General features: G+C 47.3%; 1 protein-coding gene across 1 annotated transcript in view; it reads right to left on the reverse strand.

Moving 5' to 3' along the window:
• Positions 1–509: 509 nt before the first annotated feature.
• Positions 510–25,906, reverse strand: part of HSP90AB1 (heat shock protein 90 alpha family class B member 1) — a 34,595-nt gene continuing 9,198 nt past the window's right edge. Inside the window, exons 2-12 of the mRNA XM_033936406.1 lie at positions 16,355–16,501; positions 13,329–13,535; positions 11,593–11,752; positions 11,050–11,183; positions 10,637–10,945; positions 9,189–9,354; positions 6,434–6,624; positions 4,025–4,172; positions 3,518–3,786; positions 2,448–2,781; positions 510–1,048 (exon numbers count right to left, since the gene is read on the reverse strand). Of these exons, the coding sequence (XP_033792297.1) occupies positions 939–1,048; positions 2,448–2,781; positions 3,518–3,786; positions 4,025–4,172; positions 6,434–6,624; positions 9,189–9,354; positions 10,637–10,945; positions 11,050–11,183; positions 11,593–11,752; positions 13,329–13,535; positions 16,355–16,501 (2,175 nt within the window). The 3' untranslated portion in view covers positions 510–938. The remainder of the gene's footprint in view (positions 1,049–2,447; positions 2,782–3,517; positions 3,787–4,024; positions 4,173–6,433; positions 6,625–9,188; positions 9,355–10,636; positions 10,946–11,049; positions 11,184–11,592; positions 11,753–13,328; positions 13,536–16,354; positions 16,502–25,906) is intronic.

The following is a 25,906-nucleotide window of genomic DNA, read 5'->3' on the forward strand; positions in this document are numbered from 1 at the left end:
AACAAATCAACTCGCTCAATCCTTGTACTATCTGGACCATCCGTAGAAACAAGAGGGCAAGTTTTCATGCCTCAAAAGAGAATCAGTAAGCTTCAGGTTCATAATCTCAGATCTAGGACTATTTGCAAATCCTGGGTTTGATAGTTGCAACTTTGGACCTGTCCCTAGGTTAAGGGCCCACAGGAGCCTGGCTCCAGAGATTTTTCTGTGGCTGGCAGTCATGTGGTTTGAGGCTTCCTTGAAGTGGAGGCCAGATCTAGCCCATACTGGTAAGCTCAAAGGAAACCCTGAAGGGAGATCTGAAAATCATGTGAAAAATTGTTCTCGTGAACCTGAAGTCTACATAAAAACTTACAATAAGATGCACAGTTAAGAGTTTTGTGTACTGAAAAAGTGGTCGAGTTGAAGGCTGTGCTTATTGGATGCTACAATAGAAAGAAATTCTCCATGCCTACCTTACACTTGCAAAGCAGGACTAGCACTAAACAAGAAAGGGTTTAATCTTGAAGTCAGTGTAAAAACAGCATTCTCTTTATTTTGAATACATTAATTTTTTTTAGAACACACAAAAACTGACAAACAGGGTGCCTTCACGGGAAGGGCAGACATTCCGGTCCAGGATAATCAGATGTCAAGACAACACAGCCAGCCAGCAAGAGGGGGTCCCCAAAGATATCATCTTACTGGCATTATACTACACTGAGCATTTCTGGCCCAGCCTGTCAGTGTCGAGAGGGAATAGCAGCTGTATGGAAGCAAAGTCTCAGGACAAACAGCTATACATGCTTTTATCCCACCCCAGCCAAAATCACAGCACAGTTCAGACAAAGAGGCGAGACAATGGTTAAGTCAAGGAGCCATGGTGTAAGGATTAGCTTCCTGTGCCTGTGTTCTTCCTACTGAGAGGTGGGGAGAGGGCGGGGTAGCTGCACAGCACATTAATCCACTTCCTCCATGCGGGAGGAATCCTCGTCTCCTTCCAGCGGTGGGATTTCTTCAGACACAGCAGTGGTGCTCTCTTCTTGGGGCACTTCCTCTTCATCTATGCCTGTGCAAAGAGAAATGATCACCTATCATTTCAGACGGGATCGAGCCCAAACAACTAGACAGCAGCCAATAGCATTTCCTTCCCCAGGGATGAGACTAGAAAATCCCTCTGTGAACCAGCTGCCCAATGCCAGAGCAAAGCAGAGAACACGTTTAAAGGCATCCAAACCAAGGGGCACCACAGCAGGCTTACACTCCCCCATAAAAGCAGTGGCCCTACTTGCTGGCCATCTGCATTGTAGTTTTCAAAATTTAATGTTCTCCTTGAAATTTAAGCAAGCCAAATAAGAGTTTCAGAAGTACTGTATTAATGTTAGTGCTCTGGAAATGAACCACAGTGGTTTAGTTTAAGGGCTGGTTTGAACCCGAGCTTGCATGTTTGTGCTGTGGTTTATAAAGTCAAAAAAGGTACATAAACCCCACCAACGAGCTTCTGCTCATCTCTACCTACATGTCTCATTCTTAATTTTAGCATTCCAACTGCATTGGTGCTTGGGGCTACAGAGTGCAGAGCTGCTCACGCAGAAACTATTCTGAAGGGCAGCTGAGTGCTTAGAGGATGGTGACTGATGAAGAAGCAGAGACTTGATTGAGTTAGGGACTAAGGGACAGGGTGAGGGTGAGGGGCTGAAAAAAAGGTTTCATTTCTGACAAGTGTCTTTACTGTGGTACGTTAGGGGCCTGATTTACTCAGCTAAGCTATTTTTCCCTTAGTCTGAATAGGAAAAATAGCCTAGTGAGACTGAAGAGCTGTGACAATCGGTGTTCTGTATGTCTCTCCTTCCCTTGTCAACATGTGTGGGGGTGGGGGGGGGAGGGTATCAATGTCTGATCCATGGAGGCAGCCTCTCTTGAAAGCTATGCTAATTCCTAACATGCATCTTGTCCAAAACCAGATTCACAGGGGATGTTAACATGCCTTTAAAATCTTTGGCAATTAAAAATATAAATGAACCAAAAGGTGAACTGAATTTCTGCCTGTGTGGCAGAGTGGCAGCACCCTGAGATTGTGGGTTCAAACCCACGCTGCTCTTTGTGACCCTGGGTGAATCACTTAATCCCCCCATTGCCCCAGGTACATTAGAGAGATTGTGAGCCCACCAGGACAGACAGGGAAAAATGCTTTGAGTACCTGAATAAATTAATGTAAACCGTTCTGAGCTCCCTTGGGACAACGGTATAGAAAATTGAATTAAAAAATAAATAAAGACAACTGGCACTGAAACTGTGTGTATAAGCTTAATAACTTAAGCCGAGAAAGCTTGAGTTATATCGCCCTTAGTGTTTTAAGCAGTTAAAATGCTGGCTTCAGTGTTACCACAGAAGGCAGAGGAACGTCTACCCACCTACTGTACAGAAACCAAGCCAGTATTTTCCCATAGCCCCCTTCGTCCACTTACCTAGACCCAGCTTGATCATCCTGTAGATACGATTGGAATGGGTCTGGGGGTCATCCAGTGAGAAGCCGGAGGAAAGCAGTGCCGTCTCAAAGAGCAGCACCACCAGGTCCTTCACTGCTTTATCGTTCTTGTCCACCTCTGCCTTCTGCCGCAGGGTCTCCATGATGGAGTGATCGGGGTTGATCTCCAGGTGCTTCTTGGCCATCATGTAGCCCATTGTGGAGTTGTCACGCAGGGCCTGCGCCTTCATGATCCTCTCCATGTTGGCTGTCCAGCCATAGGTGCTGGTGACTATGCAGCAAGGTGAGGATACCAAACGGTTGGACACGGTCACCTGGGGAACAGAGCAGGCAGTGAGAAGTTGGGCACCAGCTGTACCAACACCGTTGAGGTTTCACACTTCAGAACTGGGCAAGGCCACTGCTGCAGAACCGTTTAGTTTTTAATCGGTATAGAAAAATTTTAAATAAAACACTTTCAAAGAACACTGCTGTTTAGGGACACTCAATCCATGTGTCGCTCAAAGTTAAGGCTGACCCATATCCTCCCGTCTTGGGGCTCCAGCAGCAAAAATTTCTTGTGTACATTACACAAAATTCACTCCCACACCTACTCCCCCAAAAACATAGAGGGGTGACAGGCTGAATGCTGCCCATCTTGTACATTTTCCTTTCACTTTTGCTTGCCCTATGTTGGGAAACTGCTTATGCTATTCAAGCTCTGGACTATGAACAGAATATCACGGGGACAATACAGTGTCGTTATGTGGTTTACAAGTTATGTGATCTCCAAATTCAAAATAAAAGCTGAAAGTCTTGGCGGATTAAAAAAAAAAAACAACAAAAACAAAGACAGTAAAATAGGATTTCATCATCTCCAAATGCAGCCCATTAGTTGAGCATTTACTTTAATTTCTGAAATATATGAATTTTAAGAAGTACTGCCTACAACTATGTTCCTATCAAGTTGGTGCCCCTTTCCCCACCCTCATTCTAGGCTAGGGAGCAGTTACGACACCAACCCCCACACCTCTATCCTAGGGTGGGGTAGTCCTGTCCTCATCCACTCACCTTCTCCACTTTTTTGTCTAGTATCTCTTTCATCAGCTTGCAAAGGTTCTCAAACTTGGCCTTGCTCTCCTCCATCTTCTTCTTCTCCTCCTCATCCTCTGGGAGCTCCAGCCCCTCCTTGGTAACAGAGACCAGGGTCTTGCCATCAAACTCCTTCAGCTGCTGGACACAGTACTCGTCTATCGGTTCAGTCATGTAGACCACTTCAAAGCCACGCTTCCGCACACGTTCCACAAAGGCAGAGTTGGCCACCTGCTCCTTACTCTCACCTGTCACAGGAAACATCACACGCTGTAAATGATGCACATATATAGCCCAGTGGAAATGCAATTACAGCTCATTAGAAAAGGCATGACAACTAGTCACACAGCTGCCTGCAAAGCACTGCACAATATCACTGAGCCAGGGCTTACAAAGAGCACAAGAAGTGCTCACGTGACTGTACAGCTACTGCCACAGAAGGGGGTGCAGACACCGGCAGAGAAGCCCTGAAACCAAGGTACTTACCTGTGATGTAATAAATGTTTTTCTGCGTCTCCTTCATGCGTGAAACGTATTCGGTCAGTGAAGCAATCTCATCACCAGTCTGTGATGTGTGGTAGCGCAAGAGCTCTGAGAGTTTCTTCCGATTGGCAGAGTCCTCATGGATGCCAAGCTGTGGGAGGAAGAAGGCAATTAGAACCAACCAAGTGAACAGCTAGCCTTCCCACAGCAAATCTTCTCTAGTTTTAAAAGGCTGCAGTGCAGCTCGAGTGCGATTCAGTTTTAAAACTACGCTTGCTCCGGAACTGTGGCTCAGTGATTATAGTTGCTGCCTCAGCATCAGCCACTAAACACTATTGCCCCAGGTACAAAGTAAGTGCCCGTCTAAAATATGTAAACCGCTTTGATTGTAACCACAGAAAAGGTGGTATATATCAAGTCCCATCCCCCTTTAAACTGCATGCATCCTATTCATAGTACAGAATTGGCCTGAGCTAGAGTCCCTGGAGCAAAGAAGACATTAAATCATGTGCACAGGCCTAAGCACCACAGCCGTGTCTAGAACGTGAACTTCAGCCATCTCATCTAATAATCTAAGTGCCCAAATAATCCGTTCAAAGAAGGAAAAACAGAACAGGCAATCTTCTGAAAGTATTGGCAGCTGTTGGGGTGGGTAGAACTGAGACATACAGCCCCCACCCTAGATTTTTTTTTAATGAACTTAAGCCAAGCAAGGCACCCCTCGACTCCTTTAAAACAAACAGTTTAAATCAGGAGAAAGTGCCCACCATTTGACTGAAGCTCAGTATAAAACTGGACCAGGAAAAGGAAGCCCAAGGAGCACCGAGTGCCAGTTAGGTCAACCATCTCAAGGTGCTGCATGTTGTTTCGCCCGTCATCCATCTGCTGGAAGTAAGTGTTCTACAGCAAATCAAAGAATTACTTTGTCTCCATCTGCTGGTCAATGACTATAACCCAAAGGAAATCGTAACACTGCAGATAAAGCACACTTACTTACTGTAACAGTTGTTATCCAGGGACAGCATGCAAATATTCTCAACAGTGGGTGATGTCACCAACAGAGCCCCGCAGCAGACAGCCTTGAAAGCAGACTTGCTTGAAGATCTCTGTAAGAGCTTCTGAGTGCTGCACTGTGCATGCGCAGTGCAGCACTCGGAAGCTCTTACAAAGATCTTCAAAAGCAAGTCTGCTTTCGAGGCTGTCCGCTGCGGGGCTCTGTCGGTGATGTCACCCACTGTTGAGAATATGCTGCCTGCTTGTTCTGGGATAAAAATCATTAACTGAGGAGAATCATGTGGCATTATCCTATGATACGATTTTATTTGGTATGTCAATGAGAGCAAAGAGCCAAATTTCATCAAAGAACAATAAACTTTTAATGATTATGACAGGAGTCGCCATACAACAAAGAAAAATGGAGAGACCCAATGATCCACAGTGAAAACAATCCACCGATGAAAACAAAAACACGCCTTCCTCAGGGGTCCAGTGGTTTGCAACCTCACATATAAAGAATTGGACTGAAAACAGTCTGTCTTTAAACATGTGAGCAAAGAACACTGCAGACAAGCTGAAGGAGCAAAAAAATGTGGTGTTCTTTGCTCACATGTTTAAAGACAATAGACTGTTTTCAGTCCAATATGTGAGTTTGCAAACCATTGGACCCCTGAGGAAGGCGTGTTCGCCAAAACACAGTCCGTGTAGAGTCCGGTTGGAGTTTTATCACAGTATTTTTTATCATTGTACTTTTTAAATTGAATTTTCATGGTTTTATATGTCAGTGTTTAATAAATTATCTTCAGAAAATCTTTATCCACAGGAGTCGCCATACAACAGATCACAAGTAATTGGAAAAATTGGAATAGACTCAATTATAACTTCTGGTGGAATTCGATATGTCACATTTACAAAATGGACAGAATAGCTGTGCAAAAAAGGGAATTTTAATAAATTTAAAGAGAAATGGGGGGCCATTAACAAAATATTGCAATGAGTAGATACCATTTTACATTACAGAAACAATTTAAGGTAGAAGAGATGGGAGGGGAGAATTTGAATTTATTAAATGATTAGATTATTAGGAAAGATTATTTATGTGATATTTGATGGAATATAAGATTGAAAGGTGGGAGGGATGGGATAAAAAAATTTTTCTATTAGTATCATAAATGATAGAATTTCAAAAGATGTATTCATTGACAAATGTATATATATATATATATATATATTTGTTGTAAGATGAAAAATGAATAAAGATTTATAAAAATAAAAAAAATCATTTACTGAATTGGTTTGAATCACCAAGCTTTATGAGCTTCTCTGCCCACCATGCCCCTCAGGTCCTACTCACCATCTTCAATACCCCAGACTCTTGGCATGTCTCATGGCACCCCCAACCCATCATCTCCTCACCTTCAGGTTCTTTGAGAAAGCTTCATAGAATTTCTTGTAGTTCTCCTTATCCTCTGCCAGCTCAGAGAAGAGCTCCAGGCACTTCTTGACAATGTTTTTCCGTATAACCTTCAAGATCTTGCTCTGCTGCAGCATTTCACGTGAGATGTTGAGGGGAAGATCCTCTGAATCCACCACACCACGAATAAAGTCTGAAAAGAACAGAGGCTTGTAATACCACTTGCCAAAGAACAGGGCTTTGAGTGGCTATGGCTGGCAGGTACTCTAGATTAGTGTTCCCCAACCCCTTAAGTCAAACAAGCTTCAAACGAGTACCCGCAAGCTCCAAGGAACAGAGTTTGAAATGGACATTTTATTGTTAAACTGTTAACAAACAAATGCAGGCCACTGCTACTGGCATACAAGCACAGTTTGCATCATCTGTAATCTCTCACTCTCAAACTGTTTGGCCCCTTGAAAAGTGGTGTGTGAATTCTTACAAACTGAGTGAAAATGAACAGCGAAACTTAAAATGAGGCCCTCAGTCATTCCCTCCCTAACCTCCTCTCCCTCACATCGCACCCATCTGCCTTGTCTGTCCCCTTCCTCTCAGGGAGCTTGCACATTTTGTCATCTCATGAGACTGGGAGTTGCAAGAACAGGTTTTCGTTGCCACTCCTCAACATATGTTACTGCAAAAATGTCTACACCTAAAACTATGTTAAAGTATGAATCACCACCTCAGTAAGGCCAACACAATCCCTCCACTGCAACACACAGTTGGAACCTTACCATACCATAACAGCATTTTGTTTTAAATTTTTTTATTCATTTTCATACATCCACAAGTGAAACATAGAAATTTAAAATGATCTCATAAAACATACACTTGAATTCCTTTCATGTACCACTGTAAATACAATATATTATTCTGTATTTATGAACAAAAATAACTGAAATATATGTATTACCTAATATGTATAATAATTGTTATTAAAATTTAAACCCTCCCAATACACGTAACAATTATAATAAAAATAATGACAAATATTTTATGAGATAAATTAAATAAAATGAAACCCACCCCCCTCCCTTCTTAATAAGATTTTTATTATGGGAAAATGATTTCATTCATTACAGAAATCTGCTAATGGTCCCCAGATCTTCTGAAACTTGCCAAAATAACCTCTCTGTGTTGCTAATGCACGCTCCATTTTATATATATGGCATACGGAATTCCACAGCATTATCTCCCAGGACTCAAGGAGCAACAAACTTATGAGAAAAATGACACTAAATATTACACCAGGCCCAAAACATTACCACCACCCAGTGCAAAAACGGGACAAATGAGACTGCTACAAGATTTCTACAGAGAAAGCTACATGCTAGTAGAATACCACAGCCCCATCACACATGCAAGACAGACTGACAGAGCCTCAACAAATATGAAACAAGAGATCACAGGATCTGAAATCATTATGAAGGCAAAAAACTGAACTGGAATCCTCAAGTCGTCACTCAGCATGAAAACCAATACTAGAGAAATAGAAGCTGAAATACACGGTATCAGATGTGCATTTCAAGGGCCACCATGATAAATTCTACATTTGAGATATTTTTCCATTTGCTTTAGTCCCAAAGTTTCTTCACTTTTCTCCCTGATTTTGCAGGGTCTCCTGTCCATCTTCCCTCTGCATCCCTATCCAGAACCTCCCCTGTCCTTGTTCCTTTCCTTCTTCCATATCCAGCATCTGCCCTCCGGGGCCCTAACCCTCCTCCCGTCTTGAGTATTGCCCCTGTGTCCTCATCCCTTCACTGGCCAGCATCTCCCTCTGTGTCCCTATGTTCCTTCCATGCCCAAAATCTTTTGTGCGCCTTTCCCACCTCACACCCTAGGGCTAGGTGTATCCCTCTTCACTGCTCCCTCTGCAGTCCAGCAAGTCTCCCCCTTCCCCGCCCCCCACTCCAGCACCCTCTACTTCCTCCCATCTCCCAAGGTCCAGCAGCAACCCTTCTCAACACACCCCCCCCATTCCAGCAGTACGCATTGCACTCTCCTAGTCCAACACCTTTCTTTGTGGCCTTTTCTAGTTTACTTGAATCACCATCAGTAGTGGCAGCTCAGCAATTCATACAAGCAGGCCTCGCCTCCAAGGAAAGAGGAAGTTGCATCAATGAGGCGAGGTACAGCCTAGCAAAGGCCCCAGGGCTGCTTGTATGAATTGCTGAGCTGCTACTACTGATATAGGTAAATTTGGAGACTGATGTGAGAGAGCAGGGAGACGGAAGGAAGATAAAACCTAGTACTGCATCTGTCCTATGTTCTGCCAGATGCCGCTTACTCCCAGCCAATGGTTTGCCTATCCCCTGGGGTATGTGTACCACGTCTTGGGAACCTCTGCTCTAGATCAGCCCAGTCACACTCCAGCAGAGGGTGGGAACACTAAGAACTTTCCATTTGCTACATGTTTCAAGTTTATTTAAAATTTTTTATACTGCCTAATCAGACTTCTAGGCAGTGCACATCAATCAAAATAGTATGTAAGGTACATTAAAATTAAAAATAAATAAATTAGTGGCTAAGACATTACTAGGGTAGATTAGTACATGAGACCAAGAGATGTACATCCACTGGGGGAGGGAGGGAAGGAAGTTCAATAGAGAGAAAAGAAACAGAGAAGGGAAAAACGAGAGGAGGAGAATGTCTTGTATTGTATAGTTCAAAAGCGTTCCAGGGTGAAAGATGGGAGTGTGGGAGGACAGAGGTACTTACTCAGGTACTCGGGAATCAGCTCATCACAGCTGTCCATTATGAAGACTCTGCGCACATACAGTTTGATATTATTCTTCTTCTTCTTGTTCTCAAAGAGATCGAAGGGAGCCCGGCGGGGGATGAACAGCAAGGCCCGGAACTCCAGCTGGCCTTCTACAGAGAAATGCTTCAGAAGAAGAGAGGTGTATCAGCGAGAGCTCAGACCTACACAGTATCAGAGCTCACTTCACAGCATGCTACAGCTAAGGCAGCATCCCAGCTGCGAGTAAGACAGAAGCTAGATTGCAGGCATTTCTTGATAAAGGTGGCTAAAAAAATCCCAATAACTAAATACCAAGCATGAGAATGAATAATCACTGGAGTAGAGCCTAATGGTCAGATCAGCGAGCCGAAAATCCAGGTAAATTAGGGCTCAAAACCTACTGCTAGTCCTTGAGATTTTGTGCCTTATTTCTGAAAGGCGTACACAGCGCTGTACATTAACATACAATAGACAGTCCCTGCTCTGAAGAGCTTACAATCTAATTTAGACAGGACATTTCAGGGTTGGGGAGGTTATAGTGGGTCTAGGTATCTGACAGCAGTGAGGGAGTTGAGTTGAAAGCAATTTCAAAAAAGTGGGCCTTTAACTTGGATTTGAACACTGCCAGGGACAGAGCATGACGTATCGAGTCAGGTAACCTGTTCCAGGCATACAGCACTATAAGACAGAAGAGACGGAGTCTGGAGTTGGCAGTGGAAGAAAAGGGTATGGATAAGAGGGTCTTGCCTGACAAGTGGAGATCACGAGGGGGAGATGAGCGAAGAGAGATATGGGGGGGGGGGGGGGGCTTCAGAGCAAAGGCACTTGTAGGTCAGCAAGAGGAGTTTAAACTGTATTCGGAAATGGATGGGGAGCCAATGAAGCGACTTGAGGAGAAGGGTAATGTGAGAATAGCGGCTCTCATGGAATATGAGTCACGCAGCAGCAGTTTGAACGGATTGAAGAGGTGAGACAAGTGCGTGGGAGGCCCGAGAGAAGTACGTCGCAGTAGTCTAAACGCAAGGTGATGACAGCATGGACAAGGTGTACTAACCTAGATAAGCCCTTTAGGTACAAGGGGAAAAAAAAAAAAAAAAAAAAAAAACTAGCTCATGGTGCATTACATCCAGATATGCCATCTTTGAAAAAAGATGTTAGTCTTTCCTTCTCCCTCTTTCCCATGGAAGACTTGAAGGGATAATTGAATAAGAATCCCTATCCCATCGACCTCCAGATTCTTTCAATGTGATGAAACTTGGAGAAATGGGGAAAGCAGAAACAGGACAGACTATCTAGCACAGCCACCAAATTCACCCTTTTGGTACAGCAGGGTTTCAAGATGAGAAAATGTCTGCCCCAGACTAGTACAGTTTGTTAGCAGCCCCCTCCATCCCTAACCTAGGTGCCCTTCCTCCCCAAAGGTTACCTTCACAGCCAGATGGTCCTCCCAGTCGTTGGTGAGAGACTTGTAGAATTCCCCATATTCCTCCTGGGTGATGTCATCAGGGTTGCGGGTCCAGATGGGTTTTGTCTTGTTCAACTCTTCTTGATCAATGTACTTCTCCTTGATCTTTTTCGTTTTCTTCTTTTTCTCTTTTCCATCCTCCTCATCATCTGAGCCCACATCCTCAATTTTTGGCTTCTCTTCACCACTTTCTTCCTCTTCCTTCTTTTCCTCCATCTTTTCTTCTTCTGCCTCGTCATCACTGATCTCCTTGTCGCGCTCCTTCTCCAACTGCAATAGAAAAGCAGGTCAAGACAAGGTCAAGGTTTGGGCTGAGGAGTACAATGCAGGAAGGAGTTGGTATATTGCAACCATCTGGGCTCCTAGCTACTTACATAGAGGGTTATGGGGTATCCAATGAACTGAGAATGCTTCTTCACCACCTCCTTAACACGCTTCTCTTCCAGATACTCAGACTGGTCTTCCTTTAGATGAAGGATCACTTTGGTGCCTCGGCCAATAGGTTCCCCTGTGCCAAGAGGAGACATGGGCGTTATATACAGCTAAAAGCGAAGGGGGGAAGAGGAAGATATGGATAGGCCTTACATGTCAAGCAATTAACCAAGAACAAAACAATGGAAACAAAGCATGCATGCCCAAAACAGCATTTTATAACTGTGCTAAGCATGTAAATCTTCTGTGTAAAATCAGGTCAGTTATGGAGCATCTGCCAGGTCTAACCCTCTCCAGTTCTTTGCGCTGAAATCATACCCAGGACCTAGGCCTAGTGCCCACCCCCACCTTCTTCACCAGTTTAGGGAACAGATCCAGGAATTGAAGCAAGGATCCTCCATATCGGCATACCAAGCCAGTTCCATGGACTAACATCTTATGGCAAGACTTTGCTCATTCCCTCCCAAGTCAGTAGTCTGACATACCATGGTCAGTGCGGACTGTGAAACAACCGCCAGCAGAGGACTCCCATGCATACTGCTCATCGTCATTGTGTTTGGTGATCACCACAACTTTTTCCGCCACCAGGTAGGCAGAGTAGAACCCCACACCAAACTGTCCAATCATGGAGATGTCAGCGCCAGCCTGTAGAAAAGAAGAGTGAGAGTCTAAGAACATAAGAATTGCCATACTGGGACAGACCAAAGATCCATCAAGCCTGGTATCACCCAGGTCCCAAGAATCTAGCTAGATCCCAAGTAATAAACAGATTTTATGCTGCTTATCCTAAGAATCAGCAGTGGATTTCCCCAAGCTATCTCAATAATTTCAGAAAAGAAATAAAGCACAGTTACAGGTGTTATCTAGGGACAGCAGACAGATATTCTCTACATGTGGGTGACGTCATCCACGGAGCACCGTCGGACAGCTTTTCAAGCAAACTTGATTGAAGATCTTAAGTTTGCTAGTGTTGCACCACGCATGTGTGTGCCTTCCCGCTCAGCTAGGGGGCGCGTCTCCTCAACGTGGTCCTCAGTTCAGATAGCTAGCAAAGAAGCCAATCCGGGGAGGTAGGAGGGTTGCGAGAATATCTACCTGCTGTCACTGGATAACACCTGTTACAGTAAGTAACTGTGCTTTATCCCAGGACAAGCAGGCAGCATATTCTCTACATGTGGGTGACCTCCAAGCTAACTATAATGGGATGGAGGGAAAGTTGGCAATTTAAGAGAACAGATTACGCAAAACTGGTAACAGGCCAGGACATAAGGCAGGAAAAGAAGGCCGTGGCCACGCGAGGTCAGGCAGCCAAAGAAAAAAACCAGGGTCCCCCGATCGAGGATTTTTTTTTAAAAAACAAAAACAATAAAGACGCGGGGCACAGCGACTTCCGATCATAAAAAACAATAAAAGAAGCCGCGGTTCAAGAAAGGCACAAAAAACAAAAAAAAGACAAGACACAGAGAAGAGAGACAGGCTTTCTGGCTCCGCGGAAAACTAAGAACTGAAGATCACATTGAGGAGATGCGCCCCCTAGTTGAGCGGGAAGGCACACGCATGCACGGTGCAGCACGAGCAAACTTGAAGATCTTCAATCAAGTTTGCTTGAAAAGCTGTCCGTGACGGGGCTCCGTGGATGACGTCACATGTAGAGAATATGCTGCCTTGCTTGTCCTGGGATAAAGACTATACTTTTCAAAAAAATTCCTGAAAAAGTCCTAACCTCTCAAGCTTCCCTTTTTCATCCCTCTAACTCCCTGAACCCCCAAATCAACCTGCTCTCCTCTTTTCCCCAAAAAGGACCAGAAATCTTTTTGTAAAACACCCTCTTTAACTCTTTTGTAATCCGCCTTAAACTGCAAGGTAATGGCAGAATAGAAATCCCTAATGTAATGTAATAATGTCCTAAGGACTTCCCTTTTGAGGTGTGTTGAAAACTTTCAGGTTTTCACACAACCAAGGAAATAGAATATGGAACTTATCCAATGTCAGTTAACAGTTGCCATAGCAGTCTCCTCCAATTCTCAAATTTGTCCCGAGGACAACCAACCAGCTGGGTTTTCAGGATCTCCCAATGAATATGCATGAGATTTCCAAGCCTGTCACCTCTATTATATGCAGATGTCTTGTGTATATTCATTAGGAATATCGTGAAAACCTGACTGGCTAGTGGCACCCCAGAACGCTACTTATAACAGCCAGATCCCAACCAGCTCATTACCTGCAAGGCCTCCATGAAGGCCTTAGTGCCAGACTTGGCAATAGTCCCCAAGTTGTTGATAAGGTCAGCTTTGGTCATGCCGATGCCTGTGTCCACCAGGATCAGTGTGCGTTCTTGTTTATTTGGGATGATGTCAATCTTCAGCTCCTTGCCGCTGTCCAACTTGGAAGGGTCCGTCAGACTCTCATATCTGATCTTATCCAGAGCCTATGGAGATGCAGAGGTCCAAGCAGGTGAGATCAGGCTTGCCATGGCTTTTAAATCACTTATTTGTAAGCCACTTAACAAACAACTTAATTGGAGTTAGTACAGAATCAACACACGACAACATTCCTTGTACAGAAAAATTAGGACTACTCGCACAGATTTCTTACTCTGAAAGACTGCCAATGTTCTCACTGCTCTCTCTTTCTAGAAGCTTATGCTTTCCTGCTCATTACCTTACAGCATCATTAGGGCGTTGTACTATATGCTTTAGTATCCTAGTCATGTTTGGAATTGAAGATATTAACCATATAGGGGACACCCTACTCATATGGAAAGCTTAGCCAGAAATCCACGCTGCGCTTCTGCCCCTGGTCTGCTCTTTTTCAATCATGCTTTTCATTCATAGTTTTGTTTTTTACAAATAATTTTTATTGGAAAAGCAGTCAATACAAACAATAAGCTCCAGGCATGAAACAGTAGAAGAATAGAGCAGAGTGGTGAAGAAATTCAATGCAACAGGGGAAGTGCAAACAGAACGCCCACCGGAGAAAAATACCAAAACAAGTCCACGAGGGAGCGAAAAACCCCTCCAAAAATGGGTCCTAGGTGTAGCAGGAAGTCGACCTCCTAAATGTAACTAAGACTGCTAGAACATTTTCTTAAAATGTTAAAGCCTGCTCACATCACTCACCCACCCCTCACAACATTCCAGCCCATGCAGCACACTCGAACCGCAACATAGGTAACACCAAGCATACCACAGTCAGACATCAAGCACACTAGCTCGAGAGCAACCGGCTGTGCCAGTAAGTTGACCTCCCAGATCCCTAAAGACAGAATTAGGTTGAGGCAGCAGATACAGCGGAGTCAGTGCATTCATAGTTTTAATGGAAGATTTCCAGACTGAATTAGGCAAACTATGGAAACTCCAGTTTCTGCTGCCAGTTGGCTTAGGCGTAGCACTGTGCATTTCAGGTACTCACCCTTCTTTCTTCCAACTTGTTTTTAAATCAAGAATAGATACCAAGTACGAGTATATAACACTCATTTCACAAGTGCTTGGGAGCACTCAAACATCACATTAACACCAAGGCTCTCAATACGCAATAGGGCTGGAAAATTCTGGCACTTTTGTTATGGCTGGCAGAGATCCCCCAAGCCCCACCAGCTGGAGAGAACGGCTACTACTTACTGCAGTCCGTGTGCTGTCCACATGTTGCTGCCATACTCGCCAGGGAAGAGGCTGGTACAGCAGCAGCGTGTAGACAATGCTGCTGGCCGAAACAAGTAGAATGAACGTTGGGGGGGGGGGGATTGTGTGCCCACCCACTTTGGACTCAGGCCCACCCAAAACGTTAAGTCTAAATCTCTGATCCAAACACCTGCTAAAAAGAGAAGCAGAGCAGCAAGTCTCAAGGCTGGTAAGCAGCCCGGGTCAACAACTTACCAACAGGGCTGTAACCTGAAGCCCAAATAAACAGGAGCCAGCTTTAGCGATTCCTTGAAATGAGCCATCTATCCCAGCAGTTGTTTAAAGAGGGAATAAATTTAGAAGAGAGCAGGCTCACAATTTCCTTTGGTTGCCAAGCTCTGTGTTGCTCATCTAGAAATGGGAAAGCTCGCTTAACTGATCTGCATCAATGAGTTTAGCAATACTGAATTGGAAGTGTGTTTAAGGCAGGGCATCACAAACATGCTCAGGGACCCTCAACGTCTCAGGTTTAACATTCCCTAAAGTCAAATTTCAGCTAATAATAATAAACTTTTATTAATATTAACAGGGGTTGCCATTCAGCAGATTACAGGGAATTGGAAGGATTATACTAAACTAAATTATACTTTTTGGTGGAATTCAGTGTGCCATATTTATAAAATGGAAAGGGTATTTGCTTTGCAACAAGGTAATTATAATAAGTTTAAAAAGATTTGGGGGCCATTGACGATTTATTCTAGTGATCAGACATCTTAAACACCAGAATATTGAATAAGATAAGGGGGGTGGGATTATGACGGGTAATAATTGATAGTTGTAGTATATGGGTGGGAGGGGCGGGTTTCTTATATAATTATTTATTTGGAATAATACAAATAAGAATGTCAAGTGATGAATTAAGGTATTTCTGAATGACTATTGTACACTTCTTGTAACTTTTGAAAATGAATAAAGATTAAAAAAAAAAAAAAAAAAATTCGTAAGGAGTTTGCATGATATACACCAGCCCAGTCTGGAAATTCTCTAATTTCCTGTGGCTATCTGAAACCCAAGTGCCTATGGCAGTGTCCCACAAACTCTCTCGAGCTGTGGCCGTGGCTCAAGGCATCCAGAAGTGCATGGATATCATGCACAAAGGCCCTCCAGATGAGCCCTGAGACACCAGAAGGGGTTACCAGCAAGGAAGAGGTCCAGCGCAGGCTGATTGTCTACAGGTCGTGCCTCTTGCCATGAGAGGCACATCCTGTAGTGTAGGCAGCCAGCGTGCCGCAGCACACCTGAAATCTCAGGAGCCACAGTTTGCGATACACTAGCCCAGGGATAGGCAATTCCAGTCCTTGGGAGCCGCAGCCAGGTCAGGTTTTCAGGATATCCACAACAAATATGCATCTCAAGGAGGCAGTGCATGCAAATCCAGCTCATACAGATTCATTGTGGATATCCTGAAAACCTGACCTGGCTCTGGCTCTCGAGGACCGGAATTGCCTACCCCTGCACTAGCCTACGGGGTTCCCAGGACAGCTTTGGGAAGTCCATTTCTGAGTATAGAACCATGGCCCAACAAGTCCCTTCAGCCATGCTTGCAGGCCTGTGCTTTGGTACTCACATCAGAGGCATTAGAAATGATTTCTCGCAGGAAGATTTCCTTGTTGGAGTAGAAGGTATTGATGATCAGGGACATCAGCTGGGCAATCTCTGCTTGGAAAGCAAAGGTTTCCACTTCCTCTTCCCCATGTTGCACTTCTTCAGGCATCTGGGTAGACAAAGGAACAGGCTGTGAACACTCAGCTCTGGGTACAAAGTACCTTCTCCACCACTTACTGCTTTTCATTTTCTCAAATGATGCCACTGAGCAATGCATCAAGAAATCTTATTAACACATAACGCACTGCATCCTGTCATAATGCTTGACTAGCACACCAGGATGCTGCCTATAGGCTGGAGCTAGCTCAGAGCCTCATTGAGGGGCCCTTTTACTAAACGCCAAGAAGCCCATTTTATACCTATTGGTTTATTAGCATTTAGTACACCCTAAGTCTCTCTAAAATAAGAGAAGCATCCTATCCCTTTATATTGTTCTGTAAAGATGGAAATCTGGCACAAGTTCTAAAAACATTCAAACCTAGTTTAAAACCTACCTAACGACAGTCACGAGTGACAAAACTCCATCGGAAACGTTGATCACACCAAATTCAGGCTGCACCACTTTGTGCCAAGAAAATACAGGTAAATCTAGGGAACCTGGATCATTTAGACCAGTTTGTAAAGCAGCCTTAAACCAAGGAGTTCTACAGGCCCTCAAGCTCTTTGCCGATGTATTCCTGTCCCAGTGGGCTCACACTATCTAATGTACCTGGGGCAACAGAGGATCAAATGACTTGTCACAGGGTGCCAAAGCTGTAGCTCTTAGCAGTGGAGAATGACACGGGGACAAATTTGTTCCTGTCCCTGCAGGAACTCAATTTCCCCGTCCCGTGACTTTTGTTGCTGTCCCATTCCTGTAAGCTCTGCCTTAACCACACAATCCTCGAACGCTTATGATTTTAAAGTGTTTGAGGCTTGTGCAGATGAGGACGGAGCTCACAGGAATGGGGCAGGGACAGGAAAAGAACTCGTGGGGTGGGAACCACTGCACCACATACTCCCCATACTGTTCTAGGAAGACTGTTCAAAGGATCTAAGAGACCCAGGCCACACAGGGGATCAGAGGTGGCCTGCCCTATCAGGCTACCTTTTACATCTTGGCTCCACTTCCTTGGAGATTTTATTCAACAATACCTATGCATAATGATGCAGTCACTGGATTTAAGGCAGGTCTTACAGCCTATTTTCAACAGGTGTCTTTGAGAACAGGCAGCTTCCTTCTGCTGAACTTTTGAGATAAACCTGAAAGCCAATCTTATTCCATATGGCTTTTTCTTTTTTTAAGGGTAGTAAGGAGAAATTAGGTCTTACCTGCCAATTTGCTATCCTTTAGTCCCTTTGGTCTGGTCCCGAAAAGACTGATGGGTTGTCCATGCCTGCCAGCAGGTGGAGACCGAATTCTGAGTGAGATATTAAGAACCCTGACCAGGCCCCCCTAGAATCGGTATCACACCAAAGCAAGATAGAACAAAGGAAGAAGCTACCATCTGGCTCCATAACAGCCACTCTTAAATGTAAAGAAAGTGCTAGCATCCTGACCATTGCATCCGGATGGCAGACATGTAGCTGCTCTGTCCATCCCAAGATGGAGCTGTACCTTGCCTCCATATAGCTGTAGACCACATCTGAATAGCAGATATGGAGCTGTGCTCTTCAACTAAAGAAGGAGCTGTACACTGCAATCACATGGTGAATATGCAACACTGCTCTCCAAAGATGGAACTGTACTGAACCTCAAGAGGGCAGACAAACCTCTGCACTCTGTCAACTGCTTTCCATCTTCAAAGAAGACATATCTGTAGTAGTGCCTTACTTCCCAAAGTGGAGTTGTGCTCAACAGCCCAATGGTATGTCGGCAGCCACGCTCTACATTCAAAGATGGAGCTACATCCAACCTCAACATCCTGATGGGATATCTGGGGCTGCACTTTCCATCCAAACATGGAGTTTCAGTCTCCCATTGCTCTATCCCCATAAGGCCAAAAAATAGCTGTGCACTGCATCCTATGATGGCACCGAACAGCACAGTTACTTACCGTAACAGGTGTTATCCAGGGACAGCAGGCATATATTCTCACATGTGGGTGACGTCATCTACGGAGCCCCAGCGCGGACAGCTTTTCAAGCAAACTTGATTGAAGTTTCAAGTTTGCTACACTGCACCACGCATGTGCATGCCTTCTTACCCACTAGAGGGCGCATCCCCACCTCGTGGTCCTCAGTTCCATAACCAGCAAAGAAGCCATCCCCGGGGAGGTGGGCGGGTTGTGAGAATATATGCCTGCTGTCCCTGGATAACACCTGTTACGGTAAGTAACTGTGCTTTATCCCAGGACAAGCAGGCATGATATTCTCACATGTGGGTGACCTCCAAGCCAACCAAAAAAGGGCAGGTGGGAGAATGGCAATTTAGGAAAACAGGTTACGTAACACCGACTGGCCAAACCGGCCGTCGCTTCTGGACAAAGTGTCCAGACAGTAGTGGGAGGTGAACGTATGAACCGAAGACCAAGTGGCAGCTTTACATATGTCCTCCACAGGAGTAGACCGGAGGAAAGCAACAGAAGCTGCCATAGCCCTGACCTTATGCCCCGTGACTCGACCATGGAGCGTGAGACCAGCCTGAGCGTAGCAAAAAGAAATACAAGCAGCTAGCCAGTTGGACAAGGTGCGCTTGGAAACAGGAAGTCCCAGCCGATTAGGATCAAAGGACAAAAATAACTGAGGAACCTTCCGATAAGACTTGGTACGTTGGAGATAAAAAGCCAACGCCCTCTTACAGTCCAGCGTGTGAAGAGCCGCCTCACCAGGATGAGAGTAGGGCTTCGGGAAGAACACCGGAAGGACAATAGACTGATTGAGGTGGAAATCAGACACTACCTTAGGAAGAAATTTGGGATGGGTGCGAAGAACCACCTTGTCATGATGGAACACAGTAAAGGGCGGATCCGCAACCAAAGCCTGAAGCTCACTAATTCGACGAGCAGACGTGAGCGCAAGTAAAAAGATCACTTTCCAAGTGAGAAACTTAGGAAGAGACTTGTCAATTGGCTCAAAGGGAGGTTTCATCAGCTGAGCCAAGACCACATTCAAATCCCAAACTACAGGAGGAGGTTTCAGAGGAGGATTAACATGAACTAACCCCTTCATGAAACGAACCACCAGAGGATGAAGAGAGAGAGAACATCCCTCTAGATGCCGATGGAAAGCAGCAATAGCACTAAGATGCACCCGGATGGAAGTTGTCTTCAGCCCAGACTTGGACAAATGCAGCAAATATTCCAGAACCGAGGACACCGGAACCAAACTCGGGTCCAGATGGTGCGAGGCACACCAGGATGAAAATCTGGTCCACTTCTGGGAATAACAAAGTCGAGTCGAGGCCTTGCGCGAGGCTTCCAACACCTCCCTGACCGCCGAAGTCAGGGGGAAAGGAACCAAGCCGTCAGATGTAAAGACTGAAGATTGGGATGCAACAGTGAACCCTGACTCTGAGACAGCAGAGAGGGAAAAACTGGCAGAAGTAGAGGCTCCCTGGCACTGAGTTGAAGGAGCAGGGAAAACCAGTGCTGACGAGGCCAACGTGGCGCTATGAGAATCATAGTGGCTCTGGATGACTTGAGATGAACCAACGTCCTCATGATCAGAGGAAAAGGAGGAAACGCATAAAGGAATCTCCCTCCCCAGTCGAGAAGGAAGGCATCTGCCTCGAGACGGTCCTGGGAGTACATCCGGGAACAATAGAGGGGCAGTTTGCGAGTCTCCGGGGAAGCAAAGAGATCCACCTGAGGGGTCCCCCAGCGGTCGAAGACCTCGCGTAGGACTCGGGAGTTTAGCGACCACTCGTGCGGCTGGAGAAGACGACTGAGTTTGTCTGCGAGACAATTCTTTTCTCCTTGGATGTAAACCGCACGTAGGCTTCCTGGCACAGGGCCCAAGAACCCGTTCCCCCTTGTTTGTTTACATAATACATCGCCATCTGGTTGTCCGTGCGTACGAGGACTACCTGGTCGTGGAGCAGGTGGCCGAACGCTCGAGCTGCCAGAAAAATGGCACGAAGCTCCAACACATTGATGTGACAAAGACGGTCCTCCGCCGACCATAGACCTTGGGTCCGCAGACCGTCGAGATGAGCTCCCCACGCGTACTCCGAGGAATCCGTGGTCAGGACCTTGCGATGCGGCGGAACGAGAAAGAGCAAACCCCCTGAAAGATTGGAAGAGTTTGTCCACCAACGGAGCGAGCGTCTCAAAGAGGGAGTCACCCTTATCGGGCAAGAGAGTGGATCGCACTCCTGACGCCATTGGGAGGCCAAGGTCCACTGAGGAAGCCTCATGTGCAATTGGGCGAACGGAGTGACATGGACCGTCGACGCCATGTGGCCCAGGAGCACCAACATGCGATGAGCAGAAACTGCGGGCATCAGCGAAACCTGGCGACTCAATCGAAGCAGTGCCTGCATCCGAGGAGGAGGAAGGAAGGAACGGAGGCGAACCGTGTCCAGCACGGCTCCGATGAACTGAAGGGATTGAGTCGGGCTCAACTGAGACTTGGGGAAGTTCACCTCGAACCCCAGACGTTGAAGGAAGATGATAGTCTGTCGGGTCGCTGAGATAACCCCCTCCCTGGTGGAGGCCTTGATGAGCCAATCGTCCAGGTAGGGAAAGACCTGCAGCCCCTGCGATCTCAGGGCTGCCGCAACCACCACCATACACTTCGTGAAGACTCGAGGGGACGAAGCCAGACCAAATGGGAGGACCCGATATTGAATGTGCAAATCCCCCACCTGGAACCGTAAATACTTGCAGAAAGCGGGATGCACCGGAACATGAGTGTAGGCTTCCTTCAAGTCTAGGGAGCACATCCAATCCCCCTCCTCCAACAGAGGGTATAAAACCGGAAGTGACAACATCCGGAACTTCTCCCGGACCAGGAATTTGTTGAGCTTCCGGAGGTCCAAAATGGGGCGTAAGTCCCCTGTCTTCTTTGGGACCAAAAAGTAACTGGAGTAAAACCCCGTTCCCCGTTGTTCTGGGGGCACTGGTTCCACCGCCCGTAAGCTCAACAAGGCCCTGGCGTCCAGAAGGGGAAGTTGGCTGCGGTTGCCCGGACACATTCCGGGGGGGATGGTCCGGCGGCGTGGCTGAGAAATTCAGCGAGTAGCCCTTGGAGATGATCTGGAGCACCCATGCGTCGGATGTTATCTCTGTCCAAGCCACAGAAAAGGACCTGAGACGGCCTCCAATTGGGAGGGGGTCCCATGGTATTGCGGAGGGGGCCCGCCCCCATCCGCACAGCCCATCAAAAGGACGGGGGCCGGCTTGGACGCTCCCTGCGCTGGAGGTTTCGGCTGTCCCCCTCTACCCTGTTGGGGTGGGCGCCGAGCCGGAGGTCTAGAAAAAGCAGGAGTAGACTTCTGCGGGTATCTCCTCGGGGGCGGCCGGAAAGATTTTTGCGGCGGGGCACAAGGTTTAGCACGGACCAAGGAGGCTAAGGAGCGCTCCTGTTCCGACAAACATTTGGTCGCCGCCTCCAAGGATTCATCAAATAATTCTGAACCCACGCATGGTAAATTGGCCAGGCGTTCCTGTAGGTTAGGATCCATATCGAGGGTACGGAGCCAGGCCAGCCGGCGCATAGCCACCGCAAAGGCCGAGACCCTTGAAGCAAGCTCAAACGCGTCGTACACAGCGTGGAACAGGTACAGCCGCAATTGAGACATGAATGTGGCAAACCCCTCTCGATGGGAAGCAGGAATGACCTCCCGATACTGAGGTAGGTCCTTCACCATGTTACGCAAATAGGATGAAAACGTAAATGCGTAGTTGAGGACCCTGATGGCCATGAGGGAATTAGAATAGAGGCGACGACCAAATTTGTCCAGGGTCCTCCCCTCCCTTCCGGGCGGGACCGCCGCCGAGACTCTGGAGGGTTGAGTCTTTTTAAGCGCCGACTCCACAATCAACGACTGGTGTGAGAGTTGAGGCTTATCGAACCCTTTAGATGGAATGGTCCGGTATTTGGACTCCATCTTCGACGGCACCGCAGTGATTGTAAGAGGGGAGTCCAAGTTCTTAAGGAAGGTTTGATGTAGAACCTTATTCAGGGGAAGGCGAGGAGTTTCCCTCGGGGGAGTAGGAAGGTCCTGCTCCTCTAGGAACTCTTTGGTATATTGAGAACCCGCCATTATGTCAAGCCCCAAGGCTTGTGCCATATCCTGCATGAACCTGGAGAAGAAGGATGTTCTGGCGGGCGGCGAGGGGGTTCGAGATCTCCCCGCGGAACAGAAGGGGAAGCCTCGCGGGAATACCGCGGTTCCCTGCCAGACCCCGATCCCCAGGAGGCCACATCGAGCGACCTCGAAGGGGTCGGGGAACGCCTGCGCCCCGAAGAGCCCTTGGGGGAAACCCCGGGGGTCCGAGGCACCGACGCACGCCCCCTCCGTCTCGGGGAAGAGTCTCTCGAACCCCCTCTCGAGGGGGAACGAAACAGGCTTGGGTTGTCGAGGCGGAGCTCCGAGACACGCAAGGTCTCGCCCTCGAGCGGCGAAGAGCGACCACGTCTCCGAGGAGAACCCCGAGAACGTTTGGGTTTCCTCGGACGACGCCTCGCCCGAGGCCGAGGAGCCCCAGGAAGACCTCGAAGAAGAGGACAAGGATATCCTCCTGACCCGACGCACCTTGTCCCGAGGCCTAACGCTCCTCTCAGGCTGGGCCTCCGAGGTCGAAGTCGAGGGCAAGGTCGGGGTCGAGGCCGGCCCGGCACCCGAAGTCGAGGGCACCGAGAACGAGGCCGCCGAGGCCTGGGCCGTCGAGACCGGCGCAGTCGAGGCCGAAGCCTGCTGCAGTTGCTCGATGGCTCCTGACAGCTCCGAGGTAATCAACACTCGGAGCAAGTCTTGGAAGGCCGGGATCCCCATCATGGCCGGTAGGTCCGAGGCCGGGGGGTGCTCCCTGGAGGGCGACCTCTGTCTCGAGTATTCCCTCGGGGCACTAGATTTGCCAACCCTGGGCTGGGCCGAGGACGACCCACCCGCTGTCGAGGAGCCCGAGGATGGCTTCTTCGCCGAACCTGGGGCTGAGGAGGGAAGCGGGGACTTACCAGAGGTAGGCTTGGTCGGAGCAGCAGGCTTCGATGAAGTCGAGGGACGCGGCTGGGGCGAGGATCCAGAGGCCGAGGCCGAAGCCGAGGCCTTCCCCGTCGCGGAGTCGACCGCGAAAAGCTCCGCCATCCTGGCTCGGCGTCGGCCGAGCGCTCTGGCCTGAAAAGTAGAGCACCTGTCGCAAGAGTGTCGGATGCTCAGGCCCTAAACAGAGCAAGCACCACCGGTGAGGATCGGTAATAGAAAGTAACTGATCACACCTGGTGCACTTCTTAAAACCCGTCAAGGGACGGGACATGAAAACCGACAAGGCCGGAACGAGCACGGCCCGCGGCCCACGGGGGCCCCCGGAGCCGAACCGAGAAAAAAAAAAACAAAGTCGGAGAAAGATTTTTTTTTTTTTTTAACAAAGAAAAAGAAAGTAAAGCACAGCGACCGAGCGAAAAAGACCCAGACGCGGTGACAGAAGGCAAGCTATCAGAGCTCAATTTCCACAGGGCTTCTGGCTCCACGGAAAAAACTGAACTGAGGACCACGAGGTGGGGATGCGCCCTCTAGTGGGCAAGGCATGCACATGCGTGGTGCAGTGTAGCAAACTTGAAACTTCAATCAAGTTTGCTTGAAAAGCTGTCCGCGCTGGGGCTCCGTAGATGACGTCACCCACATGTGAGAATATCATGCCTGCTTGTCCTGGGATAACAGACATCTAGATAGTTGAAATGCCACCCTAGAACACAACCTCCAGAACCCCGGAATGCTCCACTACCAGGTACAGAACTGCACTCAATTTCCAGAGACGCAATCTTTCCTCCTGCAGAGGCCGCAGAATAAACTAGACTATACTCTTGTCCAGAGCTGCACCTCAGCACACCCGAGGTCCAGATAAGATGGTATGCCACAGGGCAACCCCTCATCCAGACCCAACACTGTCCCAGTCTTTCAGATAACAAATGACCAGAATTGTTTCAGATAACAAATACCGTGTTAACCCTCCGGGCAACTGTAATACAGAGGCCTTGGATGTAAGGGTGCTGAAAGACCAGAAACAGAGCTGTGGCTAAGGGACATATTACCCTCAGAAGGCATGCTAGGGAAGAGCTGAACCAGATTAGCCTCTGTCACCAGAGCCAAGCACCTCCTGAGACCTATGAAGAGATGAGCAACCACCAAGCCTGCAAGGCAAGGAACACCACATCTGCACACGGGAGGCCAGCTGTTGTCCATGAAAGGGGACAACATCATGCACTCGCCAAGGAATGTCTGCAAAGGACCAGGGGCCATAATCTTACTGAGAGCACACATGTGGTTTCAAATTAATTCCTTGACCATATCAGTAATAAATTAGTGGACCAAAACAGACTTAAACAGCCGGCATATGGAAGGGTCATCATCCTGATCGAGGACCACAAAGGCATCCTGCTTGACTGAACCAAAAATGGAACCAGAGTCATTCAGAACTAATCCAGAGCTCCAAGATAAAGGGAACCAATCACTTGCCCCTGAAGTGAAGACACTCTGAAAACACTGTGGCGTGCTGTCTGTGCTACACAGCTTAGGTCCGTTGAACACTCTCCAAACGAGATGGACAAATTCTGGGGAGAACCCTTTCACAGGGGCAAAAACCAACCCATGATGGACCTCTGGTGTGGTGTTCGTGGGTTCCACATACTACACTTCATGCCGTTGTTAGTTTCGGGTACCGGGTAGGATTTTTGCTAAAACGGTCCATGGAGACTATTGAAAAAAAAATAAAAATGCAGAAATAGGGGCTTTGGAGGTGACAGACCTGAACTCTATTCTCAGAAATCCTCAAAAATGACTTTAGGAACCTCCCTCCTCCCCAAAGGAAATAATGGGGTTCTACTTATAGCTCTGTGCAGTGCCTGCCTGTCAGCTTTCCCTGCAGCTGAAATGGATGGAAAGGATTTTCTGCCTCAGAAAACTGCTCCAAAAGATTCCAAACCTTGAAATCTTCAAGCTGCCAGTCGGATTGACCACAACCGAACCTGAAACACAATGGGGGTGGGAATATGCAGCTGGCACCCCAATACCCAAGGGTTCTTAAACAGGGTGCCCACAGCCTGTGCTCAAGCCACTCAGAAACTTAGAAGGCGAGCCGGCTCCCAGGGAACACACCCAGAGTCCTGAAGTCTCACAGCAGGCTGGCTCCCCAGGTCCACTTGAAGGCTTGCCCTGCTGAGCTGCAGTCCAGCCTCATGGAACCTGCGTCCTTCCCAGGGCAGAGAACCCCTATTTAAGGGCTCAGGGCACTGAAGCCACCAAAAACAAGCTTTTGACATAAAAACCTGAAAAATTAAGCAGAGCAGATCAAACACCTCTGCACGGTTCACTTGCAGAAGTAAAAACTGAAGTGCAGCTGGAACTGGAACAAATGGAGAACTCTGCCTCACA

Source organism: Geotrypetes seraphini, chromosome 3 (assembly GCF_902459505.1).
Source record: "Geotrypetes seraphini chromosome 3, aGeoSer1.1, whole genome shotgun sequence".
NCBI classification, from domain to species: Eukaryota; Metazoa; Chordata; class Amphibia; order Gymnophiona; family Dermophiidae; genus Geotrypetes; species Geotrypetes seraphini.